Source organism: Geotrypetes seraphini, chromosome 5 (genome assembly GCF_902459505.1).
Source record: "Geotrypetes seraphini chromosome 5, aGeoSer1.1, whole genome shotgun sequence".
In the NCBI taxonomy this organism is placed as follows: Eukaryota; Metazoa; Chordata; class Amphibia; order Gymnophiona; family Dermophiidae; genus Geotrypetes; species Geotrypetes seraphini.
Genome location: NC_047088.1, coordinates 63,705,181 through 63,722,461, shown reverse-complemented (window position 1 = coordinate 63,722,461; position 17,281 = coordinate 63,705,181). Strand labels below are relative to the sequence as shown.

General features: G+C 42.2%; 1 protein-coding gene across 1 annotated transcript in view; it reads right to left on the bottom strand.

The window, feature by feature from the left end:
* LOC117360886 (transmembrane protein 47-like) overlaps positions 1 to 12,243 on the bottom strand; it is a 34,106-nt gene extending 21,863 nt beyond the window's left edge. Inside the window, exon 1 of the mRNA XM_033945452.1 lies at positions 11,817 to 12,243. Coding sequence (XP_033801343.1) covers positions 11,817 to 12,012 — 196 coding nt within the window. The 5' untranslated portion in view covers positions 12,013 to 12,243. The remainder of the gene's footprint in view (positions 1 to 11,816) is intronic.
* Positions 12,244 to 17,281: the final 5,038 nt, after the last annotated feature.

Sequence of the window (17,281 nt, the reverse complement as noted above, 5' to 3'; positions counted from 1 at the left end):
ACCTTTTCCCCTCCAAAAAGAGGGTGGAAATAAGAGTGCGTCTTATGGAGCGAATACCACCGCCACCACCCCCGTACTTTTTTTAATCCATTAAGTCTAGCGCTGTTGGTTGTTCATCGATCCGCTCTCTCTGCCTGCTCTCCAGCCCCAGTGCTGCTGCGCGCTGCTAGCGAGATGACGTCAGATGCAAAGGTGCTCCGCTCTCCAGCAGAGTACAAACGTCACGAGCCACTATCGCTGCCGGATGTAATTTTAAAACGCCCGCTTTTCTCAGCCTCGCCACGACACATGTTGAGGACACCTCACCCCGGAACGTGTTCTGAGGATGACGCCAACTGCAACGTGGACCCGACACACACTTCTACTGGACCTGCAGACTGTTTGTTCTTCCTTTTTCTGCCACCCGGCTCTGCCTGCTCTGCTCTCCGGGACCAGCTCTGCCCGTTCTGTTCTCCAGGACCAAAGGCCGTAGCCGAAGTGAAGCAGGTACAGAGGCCACTTATTTAAAGCTCCCGCTGCTCCTCCCCGCCCCCCCCTCCCCCCCCCCCCACACCTATCCCTAACTAGCCCCTTTCTCTACGGTCCTGCCCTGGTCCCCCGGAGCCTCCCCACCTTGTGCCAGCCCTTCACTATTCGCTCTGGGCTTCTTCTTCCTTGGATTCTTTCTTCTCACTTCCTTCTTATTTTATTTTTCCTTATTTCTCATTCAATCTGCCTGCCCATGCACTGGAGTTGGTTTTAAAAGTATTTGCAGAACTCCAATTTTTCTGCATTTTATACAGAATATCCCATCTTGTACTTATATTAAGGAAATAAAAGGACCAGGTTAACTACAACACCAGCTCTCAAGCATTTTCATTTGGGGCCCACTTTCAAAAAAGACCTGAGTAGAAAGGCACCTATGAGTCAGATCTTTCCTATAGCTATAGAGGGCATATTTTGTGGTCCTGCTAGATTTATAACAAGGGTCTGTTCAATTAAATAATACAAGCTTTTTGGTTGGTGTCAATCATATTTATAAGAGCTGATGACTTGAATCGGGCTTAAATTAAGATCACTCAATTGCAGGAAGTGGCTCTCTATCCTTTATGACCTGTATTTTTTTTTTCTTGGTTTTTCCTCCTGTTTAGGTAGGTGCGTCTTATGGTCAGGTGCATCTTAAATAGCAAAATATACAGTAATCCTTTTTTCCTCTTTGCCTTCTTATTTGTTTTATTTTATGAGATTGTGAATGTGGTCATAAAGAAGGTTAATAAACTAAATGCAAAGCTGATTTTCAGGAAGTGTCATTTTTTTGGGGGGAGGAGGGTTCTATTAATTTCAGTGTGACAATGTCATGTTTGGCAATGAATGACAATAGTTAGATCCATTGCAATTTTCATTTGCATCTTGTGGAGTGATCCTATCACCAACTGAAGAGAGTAGCTATAGCAACGGATGTCATTAGAAATAATTATGCAGGCAGAAATATTTACCATGGATGGCTACTTTCCTGTCTGATATTCATGTAACTGCAAAGCAAACATATTTGGAAGTTTCTCCTGCATTCTTTTGCTAGTATTGTACAAGGTATGTCATGCTGTTCACTGCTTACTGTACAATTGATTCAGATTCCTTTCTGTTGGTGTGTGTGGATTATGGAAAGGCTTTGTGTGCTGGAAAAACAGCCAAATCAACCACTCAGATTGATTCCATACTACCAGTGCAGCTCTGTTGTGCAGGCAGTTCTCCTACATAACCCTCCATTTCCAGGTCTAATTCCAGCACTCTCCTTCCTCCCTTACTAGGACCAAACCAGCACTTTCTCATGTACTCCCTCTGAATCTGCTGAATCACTGCCATTTGCTCCATTTCCTACAAGCCAGTTTAGCCCACACAGTCATCACTACTGCCTCTGGCTCACACTGACCATGGATGTGCTTTCATAGGGTTGCCAGATGTCCGTAAAAACCCGGACATGTCCTCTTTTTAGAGGACTGTCCGGGCTCCCGGATGGACTTTCCAAAACCTGGTATTTGTCCGGGTTTTGGAAAGCCCCAACAAGCTCTGGCCGCATCTAGAGGGCCTCTGAGCATGCGCTGATGATGTCACACATATCCGCACATGCTCCAGGCCCTCCAGACGCGGCTGGAGCTCATCCAAAAGAAGAGAGGAGGCTTTGTGGGGGCGAGGCTGGAGGCAGAACTGGGCGAGAGTCATGTGTCCGGGGGATTCCTGGAGAAAAATATGGCAACCCTATTCTTTCAGCCCATGTGGGCTGAAATGACATTACCTCTTCCTCCTTCCAATCCATGCATACTGATGGTCCATCCCCCTCATCTCCTGCACCTCGCTGCCACCATACCACTGGAACAGCCATAGAAACTTAAACTGATTTAAAAGTATTACTTGCACCTCTGAATTCAGTTTGGCACACGTTTTTTTTCTGCAGCTGAATTTGGGCACCATTTACTCAATATATGATCCTTTGTAACCTTTGCTGGTACTTTGTGATTTCACCCCATTGCCCCAAACTCCACTCTGAACACACACCAACCTGCCCGAATCCCTACTTGCTATGGTATGTACTTTGTATGTGCTTATTACACTACTTGTTCATGTATAAGCTTTACTTAGTTAGTCCATCCTTCAGATACACAGAAATGTGGATTGCATAGGAGCATACAGGAAAAAAGTTAAAATATGCATATGGACAACTAGAAACCACTAAGGGCCTGATTCTATATAGGATGCCTATGTTAGGCGCCAATAGGTGCCCTAATCAAGGATGCCTAAGTTCAGGATCCATGCAGAATTTTTTTTTTTAATTGGCTTAATCAGCATGGTAATTGACTGCGCTGGTTTTCAGCCAATCAAAAAAAAAAAAAAAAAAAAAAAAAGCACTAGTTAAACAATTTTATATAAACCCGAACAAACTGCCAGATCAAAGGTCATTCACATACGAAACAATTTAAGAGTTTGTCACCAAACTCATAGTGATACCTAAGTGGAGGCGCCCTCTCACACCTAAGGACAGCTATCTGAAAAAGTAGGTGTGGTTGAGTTAGGCATCATTAGGTATCCAATATAGGTGCCAGTAAATTTTGCCAATGAAAACCTGGCCTAATGGAGCAGCGCCTACCTTTAGGATGCCTAGTGACGCACAAGTCCACTTAAGCACTGCTAGGCGTGATTCTATATATAGCACCTAACAGTTGATTGACAACTGCACTGAACGTCGCTATTATGAATCATTATCTCTGTTATATAAACATAGAAGTCTGTACTATAGCTGAAAATCCTCTGATTGCGAACTGTTGCAGAAGAATATTAATCACATCTTTCAGCTCCTCCTTCCCTAGTATAGTGCCCTCTTCAATTTTTCCTTCTGCAAGCGAACTGAGAAGGTGTGTTCTGGTCTGCTCTGTTCGATTTTTATTATTTTCGGGTCTTTTTTTTTTTTATCTGTTTCAGGAAGCTTTGGTGCTTAGAGGCTCCCAATTTGGGAAAGTTCTGCCTGGGAGAGGATGCAGATTTTGCATGGGTGTACCTATTGAGCCAGCCTGCTTGGTGCATTTTGGAAGCTTAGGGTCCGTTTCTCTGGGAGCTAGCTTATCTTCTGATTTATCAGAGACTTGAGCGCTGGCTGTCAGGCCCCTGTGTAAGTCCATTTGAGCTTCAGGGAGCTGTCTGCATTTTCTCTTTCCCCATTGTGGTACGAGGATCTGGGAAGCTTCAGGTCTCAGTCGGGTTTGGTCTTACTGGCAGTCCAATGATCTCCAGTTTTGGATCCATTCTGGAAAGGATCTGAGACAGAAAATCTTCTCCCATCAGTCAGGCTGCAGAAAAGCTGACAAGACAGGCATCAGCACAACACAGTGAGTACAGCTCATTATTCCCTATGGGAAAAATCAGGAGGTTCCAAAAATTTGATTTTTGAGGATTTCTGGGACCATTCGCATAATCGCAACTCACCCAGGACTTGTGATCCTAGAAGCCCCAGATTGGCCTCTCTGGCCATGATATGTAGATCTAGTAAGGCTCCAAAGATACAGATGCATCAAGCTATCAGTTCATTTGAGCTTCAGGGAGCTGTCTGCATTTTCTCTTTCCCCATTGTGGTATTCAATTCATAATGTTCCCCTTCAATTAGTTAAAAATATAAAAATCTTAGGTGTAATTTTTGATAACAAACTAAATTTCCATGATCATATCAGCAACATTGTGAAAATCACCTTTTATAGATTACGTAAAATTCGTTCCATCTCGAAATTCCTTTGTGCTAAATCACTCACTATACTGATTCACTCTTTGGTGATTTCTAAACTTGATTACTGCAACTCTTTATTCAAAGGAATTGCACAATATGAAATAAAACGATTACAAATTATACAGAATACAGCAATAAAATTAATAAATAATTCCAAAAAATTTGATCATGTAACACCACTTCTCAAAGAGGCTCATTGGCTACCTGTTAATTACAGAATCACTTATAAGTTATGTGTAATTATCTATAAAACTTTGATTAATAAGACCCCTGCTTTTTTATATAGATCACTGATTCCATATTCTGCAAAGAGAATTTTACGTTCTAGCGAACAAAATCTGCTAACGATCCCATCATTAAAAATTATTAATACAAGAAGACAACTTATTTTTTCTTGTACGGCACCTCAAACATGGAATGCCCTCCCTATTACTTTACGGGAGGAAAAAGACCTTGGAAAATTTAAAACTGAGTTAAAAACTTTTCTTTTTAAAGATGCCTTTTCTACATAATTTTATACTTCATGAATTATATTTATTTGGTTGAACCTGTTTTAACTATATCCCTTTTGTATTTGCCCTTAATGTTTCTTCTTTACTTTAAAATTATATTTCATCCCTCCTTTCCTATTGTTTAACAATGTTTAAATTTAGAGTATTTTAGCCATTATTTAAATTGTATGTATTATTATGTATTGCATTGTTATTGTTTTTTGATTTTATATTGTAAATTTTAAATGTAAATCGCTTAGAATATCCGATTAAGCGATTTATCAAGTCCCATAATAAACTTGAAACTTGAAACTTGGTACGAGGATCTGGGAAGCTTCAGGTCTCAGTCGGGTTTGGTCTTACTGGCAGTCCAATGATCTCCAGTTTTGGATCCATTCTGGAAAGGATCTGAGACAGAAAATCTTCTCCCATCAGTCAGGCTGCAGAAAAGCTGACAAGACAGGCATCAGCACAACACAGTGAGTACAGCTCATTATTCCCTATGGGAAAAATCAGGAGGTTCCAAAAATTTGATTTTTGAGGATTTCTGGGACCATTCGCATAATCGCAACTCACCCAGGACTTGTGATCCTAGAAGCCCCAGATTGGCCTCTCTGGCCATGATATGTAGATCTAGTAAGGCTCCAAAGATACAGATGCATCAAGCTATCAGTTCATATGGAACTACTTAGTCAGAGTTCAATCCATATGGATTCTGTTATAGTGGATACTGATTGCTTTATTACAAACTGAAGAGGGCATTATACTCCACTGGGGATGGAGGAGGAGCTGAAAGACGTGATTGTCATCCTTCTGCAGCAGTTTGTGACCAGAGAATATTCACCTACAATACAGACTTCTTTGTGTATTAACAGAAAGAAGATTATCCAGGTAAGAACCTAATCTTCCATTTTATGTGATAAGCAACTCACATATGTTTCATTAAAAAGCTGCTAACTTTACTATTTGTTTTCATTCTAGTGAACTGAGAGCTTGTAAAGACCAGGATACTGGTCTGGAAACTGAAAGTCTCCTTTTCATCCAGAGTTTTGGTATACCACAAGCTCATGGGTTGATTCAGAAAGCCACATAAAGCTTAGCCGTGGGATTCTATGTGTGTGTTAATGGCTGAACAATGCACAGAGGGGTTGAATGTGAATGTTAACTTACACATAAGACATAGTTGCAGATTGTATTACAATGTATGGTAATGAGGCTATTGTGTATTCCATGTCAGACAGAGCAGGAATGGCGGCATTTCTTACATGGATAACATGAGAAATATTTTGCCAATTCAAGGACAATGTAGAGTTATCAGAGATGATTTAATGCCAGATTTTAAGATTTAACTGCCAGTTTTGCCTTCTTATGCTGCCAGAAGTGCCAGATGGAAGGTAAGAGAACTTATGCCTATTCTTCTCCATATAAATAATAGCCTTTTATGTACAAGAAGTTTTTGTGAGGCTGATATTTATATGCAGAACAAAAGGTGTCCGATGTGTGCGGACACTTTCTTTTTGTCATGATTGTTGCAGTTGTCCGAGTCTTGACTCATCTGAGTAGGTAGAACCAATGTTTCATCTATCATGCTGTGGCTTTCTTCAGCATGATGGTTGAAACTTTGGTTCTACCTACCCAGATGCAGCGAGACACAGACAACTGCAACAATCATGATGACAGCCGTGAAAGCCTAACAGAAAGCGTTCTTTTTTTTTCTGACATACGCACAAGAAGATGAGCTTACTGTGAAACCTTTGTGCACATGAATCTGGCAGGTTCCCCCAAATTTGCATGCAACTTCTGAGTGCATAAAACTTGCACAGACTGAGCTTTCTGCAGGCCACAGTATTATACTCATGGTTGAAATTGACATCCATGTGCAATCTACTTGGAATCTACTGTGTTTCCCTGAAAATAAGACAGTGTCTTATATTAATTTTGGGTCCAAAATATGTACTAGGGCTTATTTTCGGGGATGTCTTATTTTTTTCATCTACAACGATCATCTCTCCCTTCCTCTCCGTCACCCCAATTCTTCCTCTTTCCTTTCTTCTACCCCCCCCCCCCCCATGTGCAGCATCTTTCCATCCCTCCTTCCCATCCTCGTGCGCAGTGATGCGGTAGAGGGAAGGCCGCGAAGCAGCCTGTTTAGAGTGCTGCCATCACTGCTGTTTGGAGTGGAGGTATGTCGGTCTCGCAGTGGGAGGGTCAGCGCGATTCTGCTGCACGGGGGGATGGGAGGGATGGAAAGATGCTGCACAAGGGGATGGGTGAGAGAGGACGAAAGATGCTGCGCATGGGGGAGGAGGGGGAGAAAGTGCTGCCGCCGGCAAATCGGGCAACACTATTGTCAGGAATGGAGTCAGGGAGTGTCAGGTACATTTGGGAGGGGCTTCAGGGATCAATCTAACTAGGGCTTATTTTGGGGGTAAGGCTTATATTAGTAGCACCTTTAAAAATCACAATAGATCCTATTTTCGGGGAAACACTGTAGTTAGGCACTTGGAACTGGGTTGGCCACTGTTGGAAACAGGATACTGGGCATAATAGACCTTCAGTCTGTTCTAGTATGGCAATTCTTATATTCTTATCTTCTGCATCCACCCCTCTCCTTTCCCTTTTTTTTCAGCTTTATTTTTTAATGTAATTATGCCTCCCTCTCTCCCTTTTTCCTCTTGGCCTCATAAGTTCAGTGTAGTCTGTGAAGTCTTTTGTTCTTTCATATTATTTTATTTTATTGTAAACCGTCTAGATTAGTGTGATAGACGGTATATCAAGAAACCAATAAACTTGAAACTTAAATTTGATACTCAGTTAGTAAGACCTTTCCTTGAAAAAGCAGCTCTAGTGATGAGAAATAAATTTGATTAGCATGTCATTTCAATGATTGCAGAGTTGCCGAGTTACCGAGTTCTATGAGGGCATAGAGAGGGTGGAAAGGGACAGATTCTTCAGATTATTGGGAACCACAAGCACCAGGGGGCACTCAGAGAAGCTGAAAGGGGACAATTTTAGAACCAATTCTAGGAAGTTCTTCTTTACACAAAGGGTGGTGGACACCTGGAATGCGCTTCCGGAGGTTGTGATAGGACAGAGTACACTACGGGGGTTCAAAGAAGGTTTGGATAAATTCCTGAACGATAGGGGGATTGAAGGATACAAATAGGGGTAAAGATAGGTTTTAGACAGAGTATAGATAGAAGGATAAAAGGGATTAGAGAAGGATCACATTACAGGTCATGGGCCTGATGGGCTGCCGCGGGTGCGGACTGCTGGGCACGATGGACCTCGGGTCTGACCCAGCGGAGGCAACTTCTTATGTTCTTATGTTCTTATGAGGAAGTCTTTCTGACCACTTCTGCTTTCAGATGTAAGTGTAAAAGCAATGTGGTATTCTAGTTCCTGATTCCACCCACTGAAATCAGTGCTGCAGGACTCATGAAGGTAGGTAGAAATCCAGGACCTAGGATTACTAGACGTCCGGATTTCCTTTTGAGGACATATCCAGGGGGTCCAGATGGCTTTTCAAAACCCGGCACTTTGTCCGGGTTTTGAAAAGCCTCCCTCAAAATTTCCGTTGGGCAAGAGGGCAACGCGATGTCACGCGCATGTGCTCGTGCATGACATCATCGCGTCGCATGTGCGCGTGCCCTCCTGCCCGAGCAGAGCAGGCAGCAGGGGGTGGGGCTGGGGCAGGATTGGGGGCGAGACTGAGGTGTGATGGGGCAGGGATGGGTGGAACTGGGCGGGCCTGGGGGGGAGCCTGGGGGGCGGGTCTAAGGGGGAACGGAAAATCTAGTAACCCTAGACTGATCTGAAATCTCCCTCCTAGAAGTGGGGAATGTGGAAGTTCTAGCACTGGTTTCCACTGAAATTGGCAACAAAGGTGCCAAGTCAGACCCACTGTGGGTAGCTGTTTTAGTGGTGAGAGCACTGTTCATTGAGAAGCAGATGAGATCAGCAACTGATTTTACTATAGCTACAGAGCAGTATTCAGATAGCAACAATACAGTATATCATTACCAGTCCTGACCACATTCACACCACCAATATGGAAGCATTCATGTGCCAATCCACTCAGATATCCACAGCGTCCCAGTTCCAAGAAGGTGATTTTAGGTAAGTTCTGGATTTCTGTCAACCTCATCCTGATACATTATGGGACCTGCAGCACTGATTTTAATGGGTACAATCAGGGACTACACACTTCTTTGGGATAGAAGTTCAAAACCAGGACTGGCCAAAAATTTACTCCTGGAACTGGACACCAAGTCTAAGGCTGCCAATTGGATCCAGATTTGCAGGACATGGTTGATCTAGGCCTGAGTTTACCCCAGTGCATGCTGGGACTTTTAGTCTTGCTTTTATTGGGGGGTACTATAATGGGACACTCAGAAATACAAGTCCCTGCATTCAACAGGGTAAACCCAGGCCTGGATCAACCCTGTCCTGTGAATCTGGATCCAGTTGGCAGCTATAACCAAGTCCCTAATCTTGCTTTTCACTTAAAACAGGCCTGTTTTGGTTCTTCATTTAAATACAAGCCCTGGATAGTAAAATATATGAATACTAAAATATTATCAGGTAAACTGTGATTTATACCCAGCTACGCAAGGGCAGATATATTAGGGTAGAGCCAGAAACTAAGCAGTGGCCTAGCCAATATCAGGTACCCTGGAATTCTGCTTCAGTGACATCACTCAGGGACATCTTAAGGTACTTGGACCCCAGCAGTGTCCTAAGTTCAAATTCCAGGCTCCTAAACAAAAACTAGAACAGAGTCCCTACCTGTCTAGAGTGTAAATGCCAAGAGCAGGAGGGTGGACTCAATTCCCTTTGGAGGATTTCAGAGTGGTGGGTTAACCTTCCAGCTCCTTCTTCACTTTTAACTTCTCCCCAGGCCATTTCTCAGGTCTTACTACTACATGGGGGTACTGAAAAGTTCTCAGCCCAACCAAGAAGAGATAGCATGGATATGGTTCAATCAGTGATCTGAAAAAATGTCAAAACATAGAATTTTGTTTCTGCAGATTGGCACTTAATGAAATAAGATAACAGTGGCAAAATAACGCTCAGAATTTAGGAAGTTGGTTGGTTGGGCTGAGAACTTTACAGTACCTCCTCGTACTCCAAGTCACTGCTTGGGTTCTTTCCCTGCTCCAACCTTCTCTCATATGACTGGTCTCAGCCAAAAGGCAAAGGGTGCCTGATGCTCCTCAGCCCCAAAGCTGATACCCTGCAGCATCTTTCAGTGGCTTTGAAAATATAGAAGACTAGGTTCACTCACAGAACCTCATACAGAAGAAGAGGGCAGATTACAACTGAGACTACAAATTGTGTGCATCAGTTCCCAGGCCCCACACTGATTTTCTGTACAAATCAAGTCACTGAATGGGCATCCCTCCTGCCAAGCTTGTACAGGATGTGGGGGCCTAGGCAGTGGCAGACAAGGGGGGGTGGCAGTGGGAGGGGGGAACATTTCCCTCTGCTGCTCTCTCTGCTGGTCAATCAGCTGAGCCGGCAGGACTCGAGGAGAACTGCTGCTCAGTTGATCAGGGCAGGAAGAGCAGCTTTGACAGAAGGGAGGAGCTGTGCTTGGCGATTACTCTTCTGAGCAAGCGCCAGGCACAGTTCCCCCCGCTCTTTACCGGTGATTCTCCGCACAAAGAGCGTGCATATAATTTGCATGCTATTATGCTGAGAATCACCTGTAAAATAAAATTTGCTCCCACTACAGCCACTACTACATAGACGAGTTTTAATATTCCAGCCCTGAAAAATAACTTCAGGGCACTGACTCAGCAACTAGAGGGTTGAAGGCTAGCTTTTGTAGATGGGTTCCCTATACTATAGGGCTGCTTGGAAAAATATACAACAGTGCTATAGAAATGATAAACTGTAGTAGTGGGTCCCAAACAATTGTTCTATTTGTGCCTCTACTCCACAACCAGCCCTAAAACAATGGATGGTGATTATTATCAGTTGGAATGGGAAAGGAAAGAGATGGGATATACTGCCTTTCTTCAGATCGAATAAATCTTTCGCCTTTTAGAAAGTCAGTTTTGAAAATACGCACTTGCATGTTTTGACTAGTAAGCCATCCAAGTGCCAGTTTATGCTTTCTTTTGGATGTCTATATTTTTTTTTTGAAAATCCCCATTAGATCCTATGAAATCCAGAAAGAATCTTTCTTTGGCACAATGCAAGTTTTAAGGCAAACACTAGTAGTAAATTTTAGGACCTGATCAAAGCAGTTACAATCAAAGCAGTTTACATTTTATATACAGGTCCAGTACTTATTATGTACCTGGGACAATAGCGGTTTAAGTGACTTGCTCAGAGTCACAACAGAGGATTTGAATATGGCTCCCCTTGTGCTTAGGCTACTGCACTAACCATTAGACTGTTTCGGTAAAGATAAAAAGTGATGGAAACAGAACCACAAGGCTTGGGGCTCAAAGCACACATCCACCCTGCCAGTCACTAGTGAGAATTCAGACCATGTTCAAAAAGTGCCGAAAATATCCCGGGTGAACTACTTTTTCGGATCCCTGCAATTGCAGTATGTCTAATGCTGGATGATTACTTCAGTCTTCGGGGCAGAATTAGCTCATCTACATTTTACTCAAGTTATGAAACAAGGGGCTGTAAATATGGATCAATTTCCTATTCTCACGCTACTGTTGAAAGTGAGTGACTTCACAATTTCATGTCCGCACTTGTCGACTTTAAGGGAAACAGTGGCTAAATTTTATACATAATAGAAAACTTCTTGGGTGGATTAGTTCCTCCAGGTTAAAGGGAACAGCTCCAGACCCACCGCTACTTTGGGTCAAACTAAGGACTCCTTTTATCAAGCCGCACTAGCGGTTTAACGCCTGTAATACCGCATGCTAAACCGCTAGCCGCTAACGCCTCCCTTGAGCAGGCGTTCGTTTTTAGGCCAGCGCGGGGGGTTAATGCGTGATGAAATGTCGCGCGCGTTAACCCCCACTAGCGCGGCTTGATAAAAGGAGCCTTAAGAGAATTCACGCTAGTCACTTTGCTTAAGGCTTGCATAAAACAATTACACTCACCCGTCCTCAGGGTGGAGAAACAGTGCCACACATCCTGATCCTGCATGCATGTCTCCCAGAGGGACAGTGAATAGAGATTGGAGGTGACCCAGGCTGGACTCAGGACGGCCACCACATCCAGCGCCACCGCGATGAAAACGCAAAAGAGAGCAATGAGCTTGAAGGGACGAAAGACGGAGACCTGATCGGTGGACATCTTTGGTAAGAAACTGGAAACCGCGCAAACGTCGGAGGAGGGAAAAGAGCGGGGAAGCCAGACTGTTACATTCGGGGGATTTTTTTTGTAGTCCCAACACTAGCAAACGTCCCCTCTGTGCCCTGCTACTAATCCTGCTCAGATTGTTCTGTAACAAGTGAGCGAGAGAGACATCCTCGCAAAAGTCAACGCAGGGAGCTTCGGGGTCCTAACGCCTGTTCTATTTTCCGCGTTGCTGGTTGCCTAGAATAATATATCCACTAGAACTAGACCACCACCGTGCAATGTTACAGCTGCATAACTTTCTCTTCTTTACTCATAAAACCTTTTTACAAGGAGACTAAACACCCGGGATTGCTTCTGGTTCCAACTGTTAAGATGTGGCTGCTGTGTTAGTTGACCTTTTATTTCTGTGTTTCTGAAATCTGAACCTCTTGGGCTCGCTGGACGTTTTCAGTCTGTATTTTTACCAGGCTTGATTGCCCAGTCAGCAGCACACTTAAGCTTATCAGCAAACATCTTCATATGGCTGGCTGGCTTAGGAATTTAACTTGCTGCTTTTTATGTCTGGCAGCATCATTTCAATTGGCCCAGTAGTGGGTCTAAAACTCTCTGCGGTTTTTTTCCCTTCTCGGTATCTATAGGAAACCTTTTTTTTTGTTTTGTTTTGTGAATCAGATCCAAAAAGTTAAAGAATGCAGCTGAATTCCATTTCAGAACAGGGCAGTTGTGGAAAAATTCCAGCCCTTCTCATAATACCCATTCAAAGGCAACCTCTTTTCAAGAAATTCCATAGGTAATGGCATTTATTGTGTGAGCTCACAACCATCCCTAATGAATTCCTATATCTTCAGACTACATTGTAAGCTTTCACTAAATTCCAGATTTGTTCATGGCCTGTAAAGCTTTGCTGTTCCAGTTAATGTAGCTTAAAATTGGAACCAGCTTGCTTAATAAAGTACAGTGGTTCAGTGTCAATGCTGGGTTCTGCCATACAAAAGAATCTGGGTCCAACTCCTATCTCAGATTTGCCACCACTGGGGCTGGGGAAACTGCAGACTCAGAGGCAACTTTCACACACCCTGCATGGGAGGTCATCCTGCAGTGGCAATGTCTAGTACTCCAGCCTTAGAGGGCCACCAGCCAGGGGATGTAGCCCCAGGGGAGGCTCAGAGCCCAGGACCCCTTCCCCCCCCCCCCCTACACACACACTTTGGACTCAAACTTCCTCCAAAATTGTGGCACAAGTACAGGGTTGGCAGTGATGCCCAAGCCCCGTCAGCCAAAGAAATTCTCTGCTGGAGCCCCATCCATGCTATCTGAGCAGCAGGAAGTTGGCCTGAGTGCTCTAGCTGTCAATGCTGACACTTCTGCACATGCTGAATTCATATATTTGAACTGGGCATAAGCGGAAGTGCCGGTGTCAGTAGCTGGAGTACCCTGCAGGCTTTCTTGCTACTCAGACAACAGAGGCAGGACTCTGGCAGTCCTAACTCTCATTGCAAAGCAGCAGGAAGAAAACTTCCTGGTCAAAAATCTACTGTGACCCTTAACCAGTTTACTGAAGCTGTGGTATTCTCTCAGTAGCATGTAATAGCTGGAACATCAAGATGAAAAGGAATTGGCTAACTCACCTGATCCTTGGGGAGAAGAAGTCTAAAGAGATGGGGCAAATCTACAGATTGATAAATAAATAAATATTTTTCGGTCCCTGCGTTTTTGATTGCTATACGCCTGGGAACCGCAGGATTTTTTCCACCGACAATCCTAACAGTTTTTGTCGGGCTCTTTATTTACCTTATATACATATATCTATCTCAACCCGTCTCCGCTCCTGACGAAGTGGCGAAACGGAGCTCTGTCGAGTGGTGATATTCGAGTGGTGATATTCATGAGTGATTTCTTAAACAGAGTTACTATTGTTTGATCGGGCTTCATTTAAGCCGGTGTATGAGTGAGTGTACTTGTGTATTTGTGTGGTACACGTGTGAATGTCTAGCATTTGCTAGTCAAGTATTTATTATTTATTATCTTTTGCTTGGTGCGTGTGAGTGTGTGTTTATGGTGCTTATAACCTATAGTTAGTGATAAATTGCACTTACATTCTAAATGGTAGGATTTGCATCGGCACTTTATATTTATATTTATATTCTTCTTTATACGTACAAGTGTTTTTCTGGTGCTATAGACTGCATTTGCACTTTATATTTTATTCTTGCTATATTCTCTTCACTTTATATATATTTTTGTGACATTCATTGACCAGGTATTTTTCATTACGGTGCTATAGGCATTTGCACCTTATGTTCTTTTTCTGTTATATGCTTTGCACTTTATATATATTTTTATACATATCTTTGTGATATTTATTGACCAGATATCTTTCATCATGGTGCTATAGGCTGCATTTGCACTTTAGGTTGTATTTTAGTTACACACTTTGTATTTTATGAAGCACCTTGTATTTTGCAGGATTATTTATTTATTAATTATTTATTAAGTATTTATGCATTTATTTTTTTCATTCGCACTTTACACATAGACTCTGGTACACCACACATATTCTTTTATACATATATTTATAGTGTTTATTATATTTATTATATTTATTACATTCATTGTTGTTTCTCTCACAAGGTGTGTATTTAGGGACAGTATGTATGTGTTGCCCATTAAAACCCCCCTTTTCCTTGGTGAGAAAAGGTCTTTCCAGTTTTGGGAGGTTGTATAATATAGTTTACATTTTTAGACACATATGGACAACATGATGTATGAGGCAATTCTCAATTAGACTGTGGTCTGGTGCTGGTCACCTCTTGAGATATCGCCTGAGCCAGAGGTCTATGTTCGTTTATGTACGAAGGGCTCATACTGATGTCCATTATTTATTTATTTATCAATCTGTAGATTTGCCCCATCTCCTTAGACTTCTTCTCCCCAAGGATCAGGTGAGTTAGCCAATTCCTTTTCATCTTGATTATTTTTTGGATTTTATTGGCTACGATCCAATTAGGGTTTTTTTACTATAGCTGGAATATAACATAAATATATAGATAAAAAGTCTGGAATGCTAGGCATCAATATTCACTTAATTTTTTGTAATTCAGTTGTCTGTGTTAATTGTCTGTCTTTCTTAATACAGCCTCAAAAATGGATTCCAATAAACAAAAAAACAAATTACAAGTCCACATTTAAAACAAAACAGAATAAACAATAAGCTAGTTAATTATTTTTAGAATTTATCATCCACTTAAAACCTAAGTAGTTTACAAAAATACAGTCATAACATAACAATTGCACAAAAACAAAAGAAAACCAATTAAAAACTCCACAATCAATGCTCTGCAAAAGATATTATACTTTGAGACATACACAGATTCTGCTCCATATACAACTTCCTTCTTTTTAAAGTTAGTTTCTAACATGCATGTAAGCAAAAGATCCCTAGTATGATTCATGTAGAGGGTTCTTTCACAAAGTTTAAAAGTTTGTTAAAAACTTTCTTTTTTTTTTAATCAGGTGTTTGGGTTTGACTAGAAACATGATGGCAGATAAAGGCCAAATGGCCCATCCAGTCTGCCCTGATACTTACTGGAGTGGAAGACTCACTGAAAGGCATACTGTATGTATGACAGGCTATACATAAGCTTGCAATAAATCTGTCCTATTTTTTTGTTGGCATTAGATATTGTTTTGTACTGTAAATCGCCGTGATCTCTGCAAGCCAGGAGAAATTGAAAATTCTAAGAAATAATAAACAATAAAGGGCTGCTTTTATAAAGCCACAGTACGGATTCTTCTGCGGCAAATGCACCAAGGCCCATTCAGTTCCCCTGGGCTTCAGTGCATTTGCTTCGGAAGAATTGCTACCATGGCTTTGTAAAAGGGGCCCAAAGTATGCTAATGACATTAGCACACAGTAGCACTAGAACACATTAATAATTCTAGCTGAATATTTCTACATAAACAAGGCAACAATGAGCAATCCCTAAAACTGGCAAGCTCACTTAAATGCAGCAGAAAAGGGAAGATACTTTGCCTCAATATACATCAAACAAACAAAAAAGGCAAGTGAGATGTCTAAAACAATCAAGGGTATAGTTTATTACAGTAACTTAAAAAGTTTAAAAATCTATAGTCCCAACGGGGATCCAAGTTTCAGCACTCAAAAATTGCCTACCTCAGAGGACGAATAAGTCACTCCACAAAAGTATCAGTCAGATCAAGGGACCTCGGCCACAAGAGGGCACCCGCTCAAACTCAGGGGCGGAAAATTTCATGGTGACACCAGAAAGTATTTCTTCACAGAGAGAGTGGTTGATCATTGGAACAAGCTTCCAGTGCAGGTGATCGAGGCAGACAGCGTGCCAGACTTTAAGAATAAATGGGATACCATGTGGGATCCCTACGAGGGTCAAGATAAGAAAATTGGGTCATTAGGGCATAGACAGGGGGTGGGTAAGCAGAGTGGGCAGACTTGATGGGCTGTAGCCCTTTTCTGCCGTCATCTTCTATGTTTCTATGTTTCTATCACTAGCTCTATCCATTACAGGCAAGTGGTGCCCTGCCACAATTTTTACTTTCAACTTTCCTGGCATGTGTTTAACCTTCAATCTCATGCTTGAAATGTCTTCCCTCCAACAAGAGAAACTCATTTTAATCATATTTACAGCTCATTTTACATAGAACAAAGAAATCAGACTTTATACATCCAGGTCAGGACTTGTACAATCTTGGTACTACTGTATTCTAGGAAGGCATTTTCCTATCTTCAAAGGGCTTACTCTCTAAAGGGCCAATACAGATAGCCTTGTGACAGAACTGGCAGAACCAGTATTACGGGGTAGGGGTGGGAGGACACAAATAGGGCAACTGCCCTGGGCTCCAGAGCTTCAGAAGGCTCCCATGGGCTGGGATGTGCTGCCCTTCTCCCCACCACATTCTGAAGTCTCCCCCTCCCCTTTTAAAATGCAAAGGGATTACCGGCACGGCAGCGATTTTCTAGCGTTGTTCACGGATTCTTTGACGCCGTTCTCCTCCCAAGCAGATAAAGGCATAACAAAAAAGGAAATAAGAAGACTCCAAATAGTACAAAATACGGCAGTAAAAATTATATTTAATGCAAAAAAATACGACCATGTTACTCCACTTTTACATACAGCTCATTGGTTACCAATAAAACATAGGATCACATATAAGATTCTTCTACTAACCTTTAAAACCAGAGTAAATAACCAGCCAGAATTTATCAATAACTTACTTATCCCAT